Here is a 16,869-nt window from a genome sequence, read left to right as displayed (position 1 = left end):
CCATACAGAGACGCACGGCACGGGCCGATTTCCTAAAATAACCCCGGAGTCGATAACAAAGCGAGTTCAGCGCACGCCGCGTAACAGCTGACAAAACAAGCCGGGCCCCTCGGGGGGGTCACCCTATAGAATAGAAGGTTACCCATGTTCTGGGCTCTAACTGTGATCCGGAACATTGTCTGGGGGGCCCGGCACTGGTCTGTGACCGGATCTGGATCTCATTATATTGTCCCATCTGGAAGATTCCTCTCTGCGGATGGCTGAGGGTCATAAAGTCGGGCGGAGCTCCGCTGTCTGCAGACAAATGTTCGTCCAATGCAGGAAGAAGGCAACCTGAAGGATATGTGATGTATATGGAGCCCCTCCTAGGTGATCACATGACCAGTGCAGGGGAGGAGGGGGGGTTCCCCGGGGAATATTAATCAGTGGAACAATGTAACAAGGACAGGAAAGGTCGGCATGTGACTCCATTATAGATGGAGACGACCTCTAACGATCGATCAGGATATGAAGTGTTCACACGCGGGGTGTGGAGCCCGGACCAGGATCTTCTCGGATTTGTCGCATTGTCTTCAGATCTGCATAAACCCCCATTGATCCTGCCAGAAATCTTCTCAGATAATAACTTCCTGTGAGACTGTCACGGATCCCCCACACGCCACGCCCACAGTGACTAGCTAACCGAGGCGTGCACGCGGCCGTGACTTGGGGTAAGAGGGAATAAAGGGGACCTAACTCTGAATATATAAAACCGTATATAAGATCAGCCGTGATATCCTTCCACAGCCCGCACTACCTCTGGCCACCACCAGATGGAGACTCCACTCCAATCCAGCTGGGCGACAACACACTGGCAGATACAAATCTTACATACAATCTGGTGCACTGATTAGAGTTGAGGACCAGTTTAGTAATTACACCCTTCTAAGGTTCCTCCAGCTATCCTACAGCTTGATCCCCAGTGCTAATCACCCTTCTACTGTCCACCCCCCGCCCCTGCCCCCACACCAGACACACCACAAAAGGTAGCCTGCCACCACCCAACAGTTTATCCACAGAACGGTCTGTTGAGACACCCCACACACACAGATCTCCGTCTGGCAGATCTGTTACCTTTTACAATCTACACGCAATCTGCCCACACACAGTGCGATTGCATACAGATTGGCAATGAGCTTGACCGAGCGTTTAAAGGCACTAAAATACAATACAATCAAATCTCTCCAATCCAATCTCTCCAATCTAATCTCTCCAATCCAATCCCTCCAATCCAATCTCTCCGGAGATATGAGCCCGAGCTTAAATACACAGAAGTCACTTATTAATTTTAAGCTTTAATTTCCTGAAAGTGGGCGGAGCATAAAATATGTACAAAGTATAAAAATTTACAGAAATACAAGAAGACACACAAATGACTATTCACTATAAAATAAAAGGGAATAAAACAGAATAAAACTTTTACCGAGATCTATCCTGCGACTGGAGCAAGTCAGAGCATCAGCAATCCGTCAGTCAAATCGAACCGGCTCCATACGAATCACAAATTGTCCCAATGCCCGGAAACTCCATGTATGGGGATATGGACGTAGGCGGGACATTAGTCCTCGGCCAATTGACCATGGGGGGGGGGGTGTTGCTGTACCTTCCCACAGGATGTCCTGGATGCTGACCTGCCCAAGTTCAATCGGACTAAGACTGGCTTGAAACACCGGGGATTGGATTTCCGACACCAGCACATCGGCCAATCGTGACAGTACCAAACACTGTTCCGCTATCGCACTCCAGTGCCACATAAATATTCCCTGCATTTTCCTGGCCTTCTACCTAAACCACAAATATGGTTTTTATATGCAGATGTGGCGCACAGAATGCCCTACAAGAAGGGAGTATGTTCATCTCTCTGCAACTAATATTTTACTGTCTAATATCTACTCAGATCTGTACATTTATGTCACATGCACGTTACAGAGACGCTCCATTGTTCCCAGCTGTCTCTGTGGACACAACACTTCCTCTTTAAAGCCGAACCTCGCTCAATAGTCGAATTCCGGTGCTTCGCTCCCCGCACCTTGCCTGTTAACTGAGGGAAGGGGGAGGAGGGGGGGATCCTCGTCTAGGCAAGAGGGGGGGGGGCCCTGGCTCCGCCTCTCCCTTTCTGCAGGGTCACATGTCCTAGGATGCTGCAGGACCACACATCACATTAATACACTGGGAGGATGCACTTAATACACGGGGGTGATGCACTTCTCTCACATTAATACACAGGGAAGATGCACTTATCTCCCATTAATACACAGGGGCGATGCAAATATCTCCCATTAATACACGGGGAGGATGCACTTATCTCATATTAATACACAGGGAGGATGCACTTCTCTCACATTAATACACTTATCTCCCATTAATACACAGGGAGGATGCACTTATCTCACATTAATACACAGGGAGGATGCACTTATCTCCCATTAATACACAGGGAGGATGCACTTATCTCCCATTAATACACAGGGAGGATGCACTTATCTTCCATTAATACACAGGGAGGATGCACTTATCTCCCATTAATACACAGGGAGGATGCACTTATCTCCCATTAATACACAGGGAGGATGCACTTATCTCCCATTAATACACAAGGGCAATGCACTTATCTCCCATTAATACACAGGGAGGATGCACTTATCTCACATTAATACACAGGGAGGATGCACTTCTCTCACATTAATACACTTATCTCCCATTAATACACAGGGAGGATGCACTTATCTCCCATTAATACACAGGGAGGATGCACTTATCTCCCATTAATACACAAGGGCAATGCACTTATCTCCCATTAATACACGGGGAGGATGCACTTATCTGACATTAATACACAGGGAGGATGCACTTATCTCCCATTAATACACGGGGGTGATGCACTTATCTCACATTAATACACAAGGGTGATGCACTTATCTCCCATTAATACACGGGGGTGATGCACTTATCTCACATTAATACACAAGGGTGATGCACTTATCTCCCATTAATACACAGGGAGGATGCACTTATCTCCCATTAATACACAAGGGCAATGCACTTATCTCCCATTAATACACGGGGAGGATGCACTTATCTGACATTAATACACAGGGAGGATGCACTTATCTCCCATTAATACACGGGGGTGATGCACTTATCTCACATTAATACACAAGGGTGATGCACTTATCTCCCATTAATACACAGGGGTGATGCACTTATCTCACATTAATACACAAGGGTGATGCACTTATCTCCCATTAATACACGGGGGTGATGCACTTATCTCACATTAATACACAAGGGTGATGCACTTATCTCCCATTAATACACAGGATATGCAGAAACTCACCGAATACGGTCAGGTTGACCTGCGCTTGCTTGGAGCCGTGTTTGTTCTCCACCACCAGCGTGTAGCAGCCGCAATGCTCCTGGCGGGCGCATGAGATGGTCAGTTTGCTGGAGTCCTCTGAGCTCTCCACCTTGATGAATTCACTTTCTTTGATCTGTTAGTGGAGGGAAGCCAGGGGTTAGGACAGCAAAGAGCCAACGGGCCCGTATTGTATACAGATAAGGGCCCCTAAAGTAGACAGACAAAGCCACAAACATACACAGATAAGAGCACTTGATGCAGACAGATGGAGCCCCCAATGTACGGAGCTGGGGCCCCTCAATGTGCATTACTGCAGTCCCAACAAACTCAGATGGGGTCCCCAATATACTTAGATAGGACCCCTATGTGCAGAGATAAGGTCCCAAATGTAGTCATAGGAAGATCCCAATATACATAGATTGGATTCCTCTATTTACACAGATGGGGCCCCTGATGGAGACAAATAAAGCCACCAATATACACAGATGGGGCCCCTGATGTAGACAAATAAAGCCACCGATATACACAGATGGGGCCCCTGATGTAGACAAATAAAGCCATCGATATACACAGATGGGGCCCCTGATGTAGACAAATAAAGCCACCAATATACACAGATGGGGCCCCTGATGCAGACAGAGAGAGAGGAAGCCCCCAGTGCACACAAATAGGGCCTCTCATTATACACAGATGGGGCCCCTCAGGGGTCGATGTCAAAAACGGGGATCGGGTATTAAATACATGGCAGGGGAGAGGTGACTAGAGAGAGCGTTCACATTTTATTATACAGATCTGAAATGAACGGAACGTATGTTCTATTACAATGTATCACAATATACAGTGAAGGAAATGCGTATTTGCTCCCCTCTGATGCTGAATGTTCGCCCCTCACACAGAAACGATCGGTCTAACAATGGAATGTTCGCCCCTCACACAGAAATGATCGGTCTAACAATGGAATGTTCGCCCCTCACACAGAAATGATCGGTCTAACAATGGAATGTTCGCCCCTCACACAGAAATGATCGGTCTAACAATGGAATGTTCGGTGTAACACTGAGAGACAGAATACAACAACAAATTCAGCAGAAATGCGTCTAACAAATGATGACGGATCTGCATGTTCATGAGGGAAAGAAGGATTTGATCCCCTATCATTCAGCAGGATTTCTGGCTCCCAGGTGTCTCTCATACAGGTAACAAGCTGAGATTAGAAGCAGTCTCTTAAAGGGAGTGCTGCTAATCTCATTGTGTTACCTGTATAAAAGACACCTGTCCACAGGAACCATCAAACCATCAGATTCCAAACTCTCCACCATGGCAAAGACCAAAGAGCTGTCCAAGGATGTCAGGGACAAGATGGTAGACCTACACAAGGCTGGACTGGGCTACCAAACTATGGCCAAGCAGCTTGGTGAGAAGGTGACAACAGTTGGTGCAATCATTCACAAATGGAAGAAACACAAAACAAGTGTCAGTCTCCCTAGGTCTGGTGCACCATGCAAGATCTCACCTCGTGGAGTGTCAATGATCATGAGAACAGTGAGGAATCATCCCAGAACTACACGTGAGGATCTTGTCAATGATCTCCAGGCAGCTGGGACCACAGTCACCAAGAAAACAATTGGTAACACACTACGCCGACAAGGACTGAAATCCTGCAGTGCCCGCACGGTCCCTCTGCTCAAGGAAGCCCATGTCCAGCCCGTCTGAAGTCTGCCACTGAACATCTGAATGATGCAGAGGAGGACTGGTGGGAAGTGTTGTGGTCAGAGGAGACCAAAATCCAGCTCTTTGGCATCAACTCAACTCGCCGTGTTTGGAGGAGGAGGAATGCTGCCTAGGACCCCAAAAACACCATCCCAACTGTGAAACATGGTGGTGGAAACATTCTGCTTTGGGGGTGTTTTTCTGCTAAGGGGACGGGACAACTGCACCACATCAAAGGGACGATGGACGGGGCAATGTACCCTCAAATCTTGGGTGAGAACCTTCTTCCCTCAGCCAGGGCATTGAAAATGGGTGGTGGATGGGTGCTCCAGCATGACAATGACCCAAAACACACGGCCAAGGCAACAAAGGAGCGGCTCAAGAAGAAGCACATGAAGGTCCTGGAGTGGCCTAGCCAGTCTCCAGACCTTCATCCGATGGAAAATCTGTGGAGGGAGCTGAAATTTTGAGTTGCCAAACGTCAGCCAGCAAACCTTAATGACTTGGAGAGGATCTGCCAAGAGGAGTGGGCCAAAATCCCTCCTGAGATGTGTGCGAACCTGGGGGCCAACTCCAGGAAACGTCTGACCTCTGTGATGGCCACCAAGTACTAAGTCATGTTTTGTAAAGGGGATCAAATCCTTCTTTCCCTCATGAACATGCAGATCCGTCATCATTTGTTAGACGCATTTCTGCTGAATTTGTTGTTGTATTCTGTCTCTCAGTGTTACACCGAACATTCCATTGTTAGACCGATCATTTCTGTGTGAGGGGCGAACATTCCATTGTTAGACCGATCATTTCTGTGTGAGGGGCGAACATTCCATTGTTAGACCGATCATTTCTGTGTGAGGGGCGAACATTCCATTGTTAGACCGATCATTTCTGTGTGAGGGGCGAACATTCCATTGTTAGACCGATCATTTCTGTGTGAGGGGCGAACATTCCATTGTTAGACCGATCATTTCTGTGTGAGGGGCGAACATTCAGCATCAGCAGGGGAGCGAATACACATTTCCTTCACTGTAGCCGTCTTTTATCAGGAAAGAAAAGTGTGTTCAATGCCTGCCACTAATCAAACGTTGGTGATAGGAGGGATGTGGTCATGTGATCACCCACCAATCCACTCTGTATGTTTTCCAGCTGTATTCTGCACCATTGATCGGTCTGATCCCGCCTCCCATCACCTAATCAATAATCACCTCTCTCTTGAACTTCATCCAGGTGCAGGTAATGGGCTGCGTTCCCGCCACTTTGGACAGAAGTACCACGGACTCTCCGGCGCGGACTTTCTGGTCTTCGGGAAATTGGAGGATTTGCAGTGCAGAGGCTGAAGGGAGAGAAAAATCAAAATGTGACAAAAAAAAAACAAAAAAGTTTCTCTCGTACCGAAGGCCAGATTTTGGCTCTAACATTTCCAGGGGGGTCTATAAATAAAACGTGAAAAAAACTTTCTATGGATCGTGTCATTTTTAGGCCAGAAAGGGATTTCCCCTAACTTCCTGTTGTGTCACTGGGACAGGAAGTGAGTCACCCCAGTGGGGACGGGAAGTGAGTCTCCCCGGTGGGGACAGGAAGTGAGTCTCCCCAGTGGGGACACCAATACAAACCTAATAGAGATTAAATCCTTCCCAAAACTTCCTGTTGTGTCTCTGGGACAGGAAGTGAGGCTCCTCAGTGGGGACAGGACGTGAGTCTCCCCAGTGGGGACAGGACATGAGTCTCCCCAGTTCGGACAGGAAGTGAGTCTCCCCAGTGGGGACAGGACGTGAGTCTCCCCAGTTCGGACAGGAAGTGAGTCTCCCCAGTGGGGACACCAATACAAACGTAATAGAGATTCAATCCTTCCCAAAACTTCCTGTTGTGTCTCTGGGACAGGAAGTGTCTCCCCAGTGGGGACAGGAAGTGAGTCTCCCCAGTGGGGACAGGACGTGAGTCTCCCCAGTGGGGACAGGACGTGAGTCTCCCCAGTTCGGACAGGAAGTGAGTCTCCCCAGTGGGGACAGGACGTGAGTCTCCCCAGTTCGGACAGGAAGTGAGTCTCCCCAGTGGGGACAGGAAGTGAGTCTCCCCAGCGGGGACACCAATACAAACGTAATAGAGATTCAATCCTTCCCAAAACTTCCTGTTGTGTCTCTGGGACAGGAAGTGTCTCCCCAGTGGGGACAGGAAGTGAGTCTCCCCAGTGGGGACAGGACGTGAGTCTCCCCAGTTCGGACAGGAAGTGAGTCTCCCCAGTGGGGACAGGAAGTGAGTCTCCCCAGTGGGGACACCAATACAAACGTAATAGAGATTCAATCCTTCCCAAAACTTCCTGTTGTGTCTCTGGGACAGGAAGTGTCTCCCCAGTGGGGACAGGAAGTGAGTCTCCCCAGTGGGGACAGGACGTGAGTCTCCCCAGTTCGGACAGGAAGTGAGTCTCCCCAGTGGGGACAGGAAGTGAGTCTCCCCAGTGGGGACACCAATACAAACCTAATAGAGATTCAATCCTTCCCAAAACTTCCTGTTGTGTCTCTGGGACAGGAAGTGAGTCTCCCCAGTGGGGACAGGAAGTGAGTCTCCCCAGTGGGGACAGGAAGTGAGTCTCCCCAGTGGGGACAGGAAGTGAGTCTCCCCAGTTCGGACAGGAAGTGAGTCTCCCCAGTGGGGACACCAATACAAACCTAATAGAGATTCAATCCTTCCCAAAACAAAAAAGAAAAAAAAGAGTTTGGGCTGGAGTTATACTTTAAGCTGACGTAGCCTCAATATTTGGGGTTTATGGGCTGTGATTACTTTTGAGCGACCCCACAAATACGACAGAATCACCCACCAAAATAAAAAAAAAAATCAAAACATTATAGATCAGGTAATATTATCATAGACATCCTCTTCTATTTACTGCACAGATATATATCTGCATTATATTGCCAAACGCATTGGTCACTCCACCCAGGACTGGGATTGGCTGGAGAGTGACACCACTGAATGGTTTCCTATATCAACTAATTGACATTTTTGAGGGGTTTTGGATTGGTCTACAGTACACTATATTGCCCCAAGCAGGGGTGGACTGACAACTCATGGGGCCCCTGTGTCCTTGCCAAAAACTCAAAAAAGCCTATGAAAAAGGTACCAGGGGCATCTCATGGGGCCCCCTACTGACCCCGGGTCCTCAAGCAATGCCTGAGTTTCCAAATGGTCAGTCCGCCCCTGGCCCCAAGTATTGGTCGGCCGGCCTCTCCACGCACATGACCTTTAATGGTCCCCCCAGTCTTAGTCCGTAGGGTTCAATATTGAGTTGGCCCCGCCCTTTCCACACACTTGACCTTTAATGGCCTCCCAGTCTTAGTTCGTAGGGTTCAATATTGAGTTGGCCCCGCCCTTTCCACACACATGACCTTTAATGGCCCCCATTCTTAGTCCGTAGGGTTCAATATTGAGTTGGCCCCGCCCTTTCCACGCACATGACCTTTAATGGCCCCCCAGTCTTAGTCCATAGGGTTCAATATTGAGTTGGCCCCGCCCTTTCCACACACATGACCTTTAATGGCCCCCCAGTCTTAGTCCATAGGGTTCAATATGGAGTTGGCCCCGCCCTTTCCACACACATGACCTTTAATGGCCCCCCAGTCTTAGTCCGTAGGGTTCAATATGGAGTTGGCCCCGCCCTTTGCAGCTATAACAGCTTCAACTCTTCTGGGAAGGCCGTCCACAAGGTTTAGGAGGGTGTCTATGGGAAGGTTGGACCATTCTTCCAGAAGCACATTTGTCAGGTCAGGCACTGATGTCGGGGGAGGAGGCCTGGCTCGCAGTCTCCGCTCTAATTCATCCCAAAGGTGTTCTATGGGGTTGAGGTCAGGACTCTGTGCAGGACAGTCAAGTTCCTCCACCCCAAACTGGCTCCTCCATGTCTTTATGGACCTTGCTTTGTGCACTGGTGGGCAGTCATGTTGGAACAGGAAGGGGCCATCCCCAAACTCTTCCCACAAAGTTGGGAGCATCAAATTGTCCAAAATGTCACCTTAAGAGTTCCCTTCACTGGAACTAGGGGGCCAAGCCCAACCCCTGAGGAACACCCCCACACCATAATCCCCCCTCCACCAAACTTTACACTTGGAACAATGCAGTCAGGTAAGTACCGTTCTTCTGGCAACTGCCAAACCCAGACATGCCCATCAGATTGCCAGACAGAGAAGTGTGATTGGTCACTTCAGAGGACACGTCTCCCCTGCTCTAGAGTCCAGTGGCGGCGTGCTTTACACCACGGCATCCGACGCTTTGCATTGCACTTGGTGATGGAAGGCTTGGATGCAGCTGCTCGGCCATGTAAACCCATTCCATGAAGCTCTCTACGCACTGTTGTTGGGCTCATCTGAAGGCCACACCAAGTTTGGAGATCTTTAGCTATTGACTCTGCAGACAGTTGGTGACTTCTGCGCACTGTGCGCTTCAGCATGCGCTGACCCCGCTGTCATGTGACGTGGCCTACCACTTGGTGGCTGAGTGGCTGTTGTTCCCAGTTGCTTCCATTTTGTTATAATCCCACTAACAGTTGAGCGTGGAATATTTAGTAGCCAGGAAATGTCACGGATGGACTTATTGCCCAGGTGGCCACCTATCACGGGACCACGCTTGGAGTCACTGAGCTCCTGAGAGCGACCCATTCTTTCACCAATGTTTGTAGACGCTGTCTGCATGCCTAGGGGCTTGACTGTATACACCTGTGTCCATGGAGGGGATTGGAACACCTGAATCACATGATATGGAGGGGATTGGAACACCTGAATCACATGATATGGAGGGGATTGGAACACCTGAATCACATGATATGGAGGGGATTGGAACACCTGAATCACATGATATGGAGGGGATTGGAACACCTGAATCACATGATAGGGAGTGGATTGGAACACCTGAATCACATGATATGGAGGGGATTGGAACCCTTGAGTCACATGATTTGGGGGGCGGGCCCAATACGTTTGGCAATATAGTGCATATATATACCACGTTCTATAATGTTCATCACATGTATCTTTCTTCAACAATACAATGTATCGAAATGAATAAACCCGAACATTACAGAAGGTGATATTATTATAATCCATTTCCTGGACGGATATTATGATGTCACTGCCGCCAGTACAGACGGCTTCTACTGTCATTACGTTTTACATGGGTCTCAATGTTGGGCAGTCATGAAGGGCAGTTGTCACAAAACCGGGGGAGGGGCTGTCAATCCTTCTACCTGCTTTAAGGGGGGTCTTCGGAGCTGGCTTCTTCTTAATGGTGGCCCCATCTGGAAGGAAAGCGCAAGGACTCATTACTGATGTGAATGTGGGTGGGATGAGAGGCGGAGCCATGCTGCGATATGATGCAATGGATGGATTCTGCGACGGCAGATGCGTGATCTGCTCCGTGTTACATGACGGACATGAGATGGGATTAGTAGCCATGATGGAGGTCGCCGGGGACGTCACTAAACGCGGCCCGTGATGTCATCGCTGCCGTTGTCATACCGCGGCAGGTGGAGCGACACGCCCAGTTCTGCGCGGCACGTCTCGTGACAACGGCGATGCATCTCATGCAGTTAAAACAAAGCGGCTGATTGGTGGACAGTTTATGAGGGATGGCGTTAGGAGAGAGATGAGGATGAGGATGACGATGGAGGGCGGAGAGAACAAGGTTTACATTCAGAAATAAATCGTTTTATAAAAATGTTACATTTATCAATAATAAACAACAAAATAGGAAAAAACAACAACAATGGAGACAAAATACAAATACATTTCCTGTTCCCTCCTTCATAGCCGGCCAGAGGGGAGCCGGAAACTCCGATCGAGACCCGCCCGGCGGGGTTCTGCATCCTCCGAGCTCAGAATGAGTCTTACATCCCAAAATACTAAAGTGGGATCTGCAGCTGAGTTACAGCAGAGCTATCAGTGGGTGTCATCCTCCTTCTACAAAGTTACAATGTACAGTCTGATCACTGGGGGAGGGGAGACTGAGGAAATGCCTCTTCCTCCTTCTACAAAGTTACAATGTACAGTCTGATCACTGGGGGAGGAGACTGAGGAAATGCCGCCTCCTCCTTCTACAAAGTTACAATGTATACTCTGATCACTGGGGGAGGAGACTGAGGAAATAACTCCTCCTCCTTCTACAAAGTTACAATGTACAGTCTGATCACTGGGGGAGGAGACTGAGGAAATGCCTCCTCCTCCTTCTACAAAGTTACAATGTGCAGTCTGATCACTGGGGGAGACTAAAGAAACGCCTCCTCCTCCTTCTACAAAGTTACAATGTGCAGTCTGATCATTGGGGGAGGGGAGACTGAGGAAAGCAATGAAAGCCCCCCCCCCCCCTCCCCCCCAATTCTGGTGATGGAAAGGTAACTTCAGTGCAGATTAAAATGTAATAATAGAGATTTATCCCGGGATGTGGAGAATCGTTCCTCCACCCTGAATGGAAGCCCCCCGAGTGACACCTTCCAGAGATGGGAGCCCATCCATACACCTGCAGGGAGATGAACATTCCGGAGACTTCGGCTTTTCCCGGACAAACCTCCATATTTAGATGAGGAAAAGGTCACAGAGGATTCTACTCCATGCAGAACGACTCTCAATGTGGGCGGCTCCCAAATCATCAGAAGTTCCTGAGAAGCATTCTGTCATCGAAGACAACATTTCTGACAGCAAGAGGAAGAGCGGGGAGGAGTCCCGAGACCCTCAGAGTATACAACTCAGCATCGGGACACCCCAAAACCAGACAGCGGGGTCCCATAAAAGTATATGCTGTAAGCCAAAAGAAATACAGTGGGCAGAATAATGCCCCATCATTGGTGTCAGTGGGAGGAATAGTGCCCCATCATTGGTGTCAGTGGGAGGAATAGTGCCCCATCATTGGTGTCAGTGGGGGGAATAGTGCCCCATCGTTGGTGTCAGTGGGAGGAATAGTGCCCCATCATTGGTGTCAGTGGGCAGAATAGTGCCCCATCATTGGTGTCAGTGGGCAGAATAGTGCCCCATCATTGGTGTCAGTGGGAGGAATAGTGCCCCATCATTGGTGTCAGTGGGAGGAATAGTGCCCCATCATTGGTGTCAGTGGGCAGAATAGTGCCCCATCATTGGTGTCAGTGGGAGGAATAGTGCCCCATCATTGGTGTCAGTGGGAGGAATAGTGCCCCATCATTGGTGTCAGTGGGCAGAATAGTGCCCCATCATTGGTGTCAGTGGGAGGAATAGTGCCCCATCATTGGTGTCAGTGGGAGGAATAGTGCCCCATCATTGGTGTCAGTGGGAGGAATAGTGCCCCATCATTGGTATCAGTGGGAGGAATAGTGCCCCATCATTGGTGTCAGTGGGAGGAATAGTGCCCCATCATTGGTGTCAGTGGGCAGAATAGTGCCCCATCATTGGTGTCAGTGGGAGGAATAGTGCCCCATCACTGGTATCAGTGGGAGGAATAGTGTCCCATCATTGGTGTCAGTGGGAGGAATAGTGCCCCGTCATTGGTGTCAGTGGGAGGAATAGTGCCCCATCATTGGTGTCAGTGGGAGGAATAGTGCCCCATCATTGGTGTCAGTGGAATGAATAGTGCCCCAAGGGCTAGATAAAGGCAAGCAGAGGGCCGCAGTTTGGAGTCCAATGATGTATAATACGGACACGGATGACTAGTTGATACTTTGTTATAGAATGTTCCGCAGACGTTCCGTTGTATCTCCATGTTAAGATCACACTTGGAGGTTTGATAAACATTCTCTCTTCTCTGGCGGAGCTGATAGTTGAACTTTCCATATGAGATTAATTTCTTCCACTTAATGGAATTGCTGCCCAGTGACTCCTCTCTGACATGTCCCAGCTGTTGGCCCCGGGGACACGCACAGGTCGGGGCCCTCACATTCACATTCTGATACTTTATTGAAGACGGAAATGAATCCAGAGAACACAGAGGAGTCTTTCTGAAGCAATCGCTATTTACTGAATTGTGAGAAACATTTCTGGATTCTCCGAGAGACATTGTAACTCTTTACATCATTCCTTCAGTTTAACCTTTCAATCCTCCTTCTGGCTCCTCCCCTTCCTTCTTGCACAGGTGTACCGGCTCCTCCCTTTCACAGTCTTGTACAGGTGTAGCGGCTCCTCCCCTCCAGTCCTGCACAGATGTACCAGCTCCTCCCCTTCAGTCTTGCACAGGTGTACCGGCTCCTCCCCTTCAGGCTTGTACAGTTGTATAGGCTCCTCCCCTTCAGCCTTGTACAGGTGTACCGGCTCCTCCCCTTCAGTCTTGCACAGGTGCACCGGCTCCTCCCCTTCAGTCTTGCACAAGTGTACCGGCTCCTCCCCTCCCAGTCTTGCACAGGTGTACCGACTCCTCCCCTCCAGTCTTGCACAGGTGTACTGGCTCCTCCCCTCCCAGTCTTGCACAGGTGTACCGGCTCCTCCCCTCCCAGTCTTGCACAGGTGTACCGGCTCCTCCCCTCCCAGTCTTGCACAAGTGTACCGGCTCCTCCCCTCCCAGTCTTGCACAGGTGTACCGGCTCCTCCCCTCCAGTCTTGCACAAGTGTACCGGCTCCTCCCCTCCCAGTCTTGCACAGGTTTACCAGCTCCTCCCCTCCAGTGTTGCACAGGTGTACCGGCTCCTCCCCTTCAGTGTTGCACAGGTGTACCGGCTCCTCCCCTCCAGTGTTGCACAGGCGTACCAGCTCCTCCCCTCCAGTCTTGCACAGGTGTACCAGCTCCTCTCTTGAACTGAAGTGGCTTCCTCGGAATCCACTGCACCCTGTGATCTTCTCACAATGTTCATTAGAAGCTGTAGCCAGTCACATATCGCTCCACCTCATTTCCTGGCTGGAGGACGTCCAGCATCATCTAGCGCTTTCCTCCTCAGCCTTACTGTCTCCGCCCCTTTTCATTGATTGGATTTCAAGCCCGATAGAGCCGCTGTTCATTCCCATCGCACAGCAGAATGATGGAGCGGTGAGATTCGGTTTCTGTACTCCCAGCAATCTGTGGTTGCCCCCCCCCGGGGAGGAAACATTCCTTCAATGTTCATTTCCGGCATTTCCCTTCAAAGCTCCCAAATCCCAGACAGACTGAGAGAGCGAGGAAACTACGGCAACCGGAACATCCCAGCATGGAGGTCGGGGGATGAGATGTGTGTACAGGGAGTGCAGGGGACGCAACTGAATGTAATCAGCCAGCAAAACCAAATCACCTGGAACAAGGTTCTTCTTCCTATAAGGGGTTCCCACCATCCCTGTGCTGAGTTCCCGGGTCTGTACACCCGCTGTGCCCATTATGAGGGGTTCCCACCATCCCTGTGTTGAGTTCCCGGGTCTGTACCCCCGCTGTGCCCATTATGAGGGGTCCCACCATCCCTGTGTCGAGTTCCCGGGTCTGTACCCCTGCTGTGCCCATTATGAGGGGTTCCCACCATCCCTGAGCTGAGTTCCCAGATCTGTACGCCCGCTGTGCCCATTATGAGGGGTTCCCACCATCCCTGTGCTGAGTTCCGGGGTCTGTACGCCCGCTGTGCCCATTATGAGGGGTTCCCGCCATCCCTGTGCTGAGTTCCCGGGTCTGTACGCCCGCTGTGCCCATTATGAGGGGTTCCCGCCATCCCTGTGCCGAGTTCCCGGATCTGTACGCCCGCTGTGCCCATTATGAGGGGTTCCCACCATCCCTGTGCCGAGTTCCCGGGTCTGTACACCCGCTGTGCCCATTGTGAGGGGTTCCCACCATCCCTGTGCTGAGTTCCCGGGTCTGTACGCCCGCTGTGCCCATTATGAGGGGTTCCCGCCATCCTTGTGCCGAGTTCCCGGGTCTGTACACCCCCTGTGCCCACTATGAGGGGTTCCCGCCATCCCTGTGCTGAGTTCCTGGGTCTGTACACCCTCTGTGCCCATTATGAGGGGTTCCCGCCATCCCTGTGCTGAGTTCCCGGGTCTGTACGCATGCTGTGCCCATTATGAGGGGTTCCCACCATTCCTGTGCCGAGTTCCCGGATCTGTACGCCCGCTGTGCCCATTATGAGGGGTTCCCACCATCCCTGTGCTGAGTTCCCGGGTCTGTACGCCCGCTGTGCCCATTATGAGGGGTTTCCGCCATCCCTGTGCTGAGTTCCCGGGTCTGTACACCCCCTGTGCCCACTATGAGGGGTTCCCGCCATCCCTGTGCTGAGTTCCTGGGTCTGTACACCCTCTGTGCCTATTATGAGGGGTTCCCACCATCCCTGTGCCGAGTTCCCGGATCTGTACGCCCGCTGTGCCCATTATGAGGGGTTCCCACCATCCCTGTGCTGAGTTCCCGGCTCTGTACACCCGCTGTGCCCATTATGAGGGGTTCCCACCATCCCTGTGCCGAGTTCCCGGCTCTGTACGCCCGCTGTGCCTCATTCTCGGTGTCGCGCTCTGTCCCCGGTGAGCGGATCGCAGTCACACAAGTCCAGTGCTGCGTCTTCTCGGTGTTTGCTCTCCTCGCCGTCCCGTCTGACAGGAAACATACAAACGTCTGCCGCAGATTCACAGCTCCTCCATTTTGGCGTTTTCTCCAGGAGCCGGAGGGGGGCGGAGACTTCGAGGGAATAAAACACTTTCCTGGTGGATTTCACCGCCATGTTTATACATCCAGAAGATTCCGCTGTCCGGGAAGCAGAAAAATATGTTCATCCCGAAATAGAATATCCCGAACCTGCTGATGTCAGCACTGTGCTTGGCACGCCAGAGCGCAGCCACAACCTGGGGCGGACTGACCATTGGGGAACTCGGGCACTGCCCGAGGGCCCGGGGTCAGTAGGGGGCCCCATGAGATGCCCCTGGTACCTTTCATAGGCTTTTTTGGGTGTGGTTTGAGTGTGGGCGAGGACACAGGGGCCCCATGATCCCCTATTGCCCGGGGGCCCCATGAGTTGTCAGTCCGCCCCTGGCCACAACGCAGCGAATGTGTGGACGATCGTTACCTGTCTGCAGGATTCTGATCGATGGAGCGAAGGCAAGCAAATGAATGGAAGCTCATAAGGGGCAATGGGAGGTCAGGGGAACGAGTCCACTGTTGAATACCTGGACCTCCTGTACCCCCTGGACCTCCTGTACCCCCAGGACCCCCTTTATAATTATTATGAAAATCAAAATGTAAAATATAAACCTGAGGAATATTCGTAGTAAAACAATAACTAACGCAATCGATAAAACACATTCCAATTTCATTCCTTCGCCAAAAAAAACATTCCAAAATCTCTGAACAGACCCATCGCAGCGCCATGGTCATGTAGTGTACATCACAGGTCCTTGTGTCGGTGGCGGAACTACCGGGGTTGCAAGGGTCACAGTTGCGGCCACTGTGGAGGGGGGCCAAAGACAGGCAGGAAGGGGGCCCACTGCAAAAACCTGTAAAAAGGTTCTACTGCGGGACCACAATAAAGGGCCCCAGGCTCAGAGCGATCGCATCTCACGGGTGGGAATGGGACCTGAGTGTCGGCAGACTCTCCACTGATTTTCTTTTTGGAAATTTAAATTTTTATAATGATGTGATTCAATGATTACATAGATATAATACATTCCAATTTCATTCCTTCGCAAAAAAAAATTCCAAAATCTCTGAACAGACCCATCGCAGCGCCATGGTCATGTAGTGCACATCACAGGTCCTTGTGCTGGTGGTGGAACAACCAGGGTTGCAAGGGTCGCAGTTGCAGCCACTGTGGAGGGGGGCAAAAGACAGGCAGAAAGGGGGCCCGCTGCAAAAACCTGTAAAAAGGTTCCACTGCGGGACCACAATAA

The 16,869-nt window shown here is 50.6% G+C and overlaps 1 protein-coding gene across 1 annotated transcript in view; it reads right to left on the bottom strand.

Moving 5' to 3' along the window:
* The window catches only part of LOC149449946 (myosin light chain kinase, smooth muscle-like), a gene marked incomplete at its 3' end in the record, with an annotated part of 381,689 nt that overhangs the window by 15,103 nt on the left and 349,717 nt on the right, over positions 1 to 16,869 (bottom strand). Inside the window, exons 19-21 of the mRNA XM_089692548.1 lie at positions 10,338 to 10,388; positions 6,310 to 6,437; positions 3,377 to 3,530 (exon numbers count right to left, since the gene is read on the bottom strand). Coding sequence (XP_089548674.1) covers positions 3,377 to 3,530; positions 6,310 to 6,437; positions 10,338 to 10,388 — 333 coding nt within the window. The remainder of the gene's footprint in view (positions 1 to 3,376; positions 3,531 to 6,309; positions 6,438 to 10,337; positions 10,389 to 16,869) is intronic.

The sequence above is a fragment of the Staurois parvus genome, unplaced genomic scaffold (genome assembly GCF_062004578.1).
Source record: "Staurois parvus isolate SC_StPar_1 unplaced genomic scaffold, SC_StPar_1.0 ptg000593l, whole genome shotgun sequence".
Lineage (NCBI taxonomy): Eukaryota > Metazoa > Chordata > Amphibia > Anura > Ranidae > Staurois > Staurois parvus.
The sequence above is the reverse complement of the archived record's forward strand: the minus strand, read 5'-3'. Positions and strand labels throughout refer to the sequence as shown.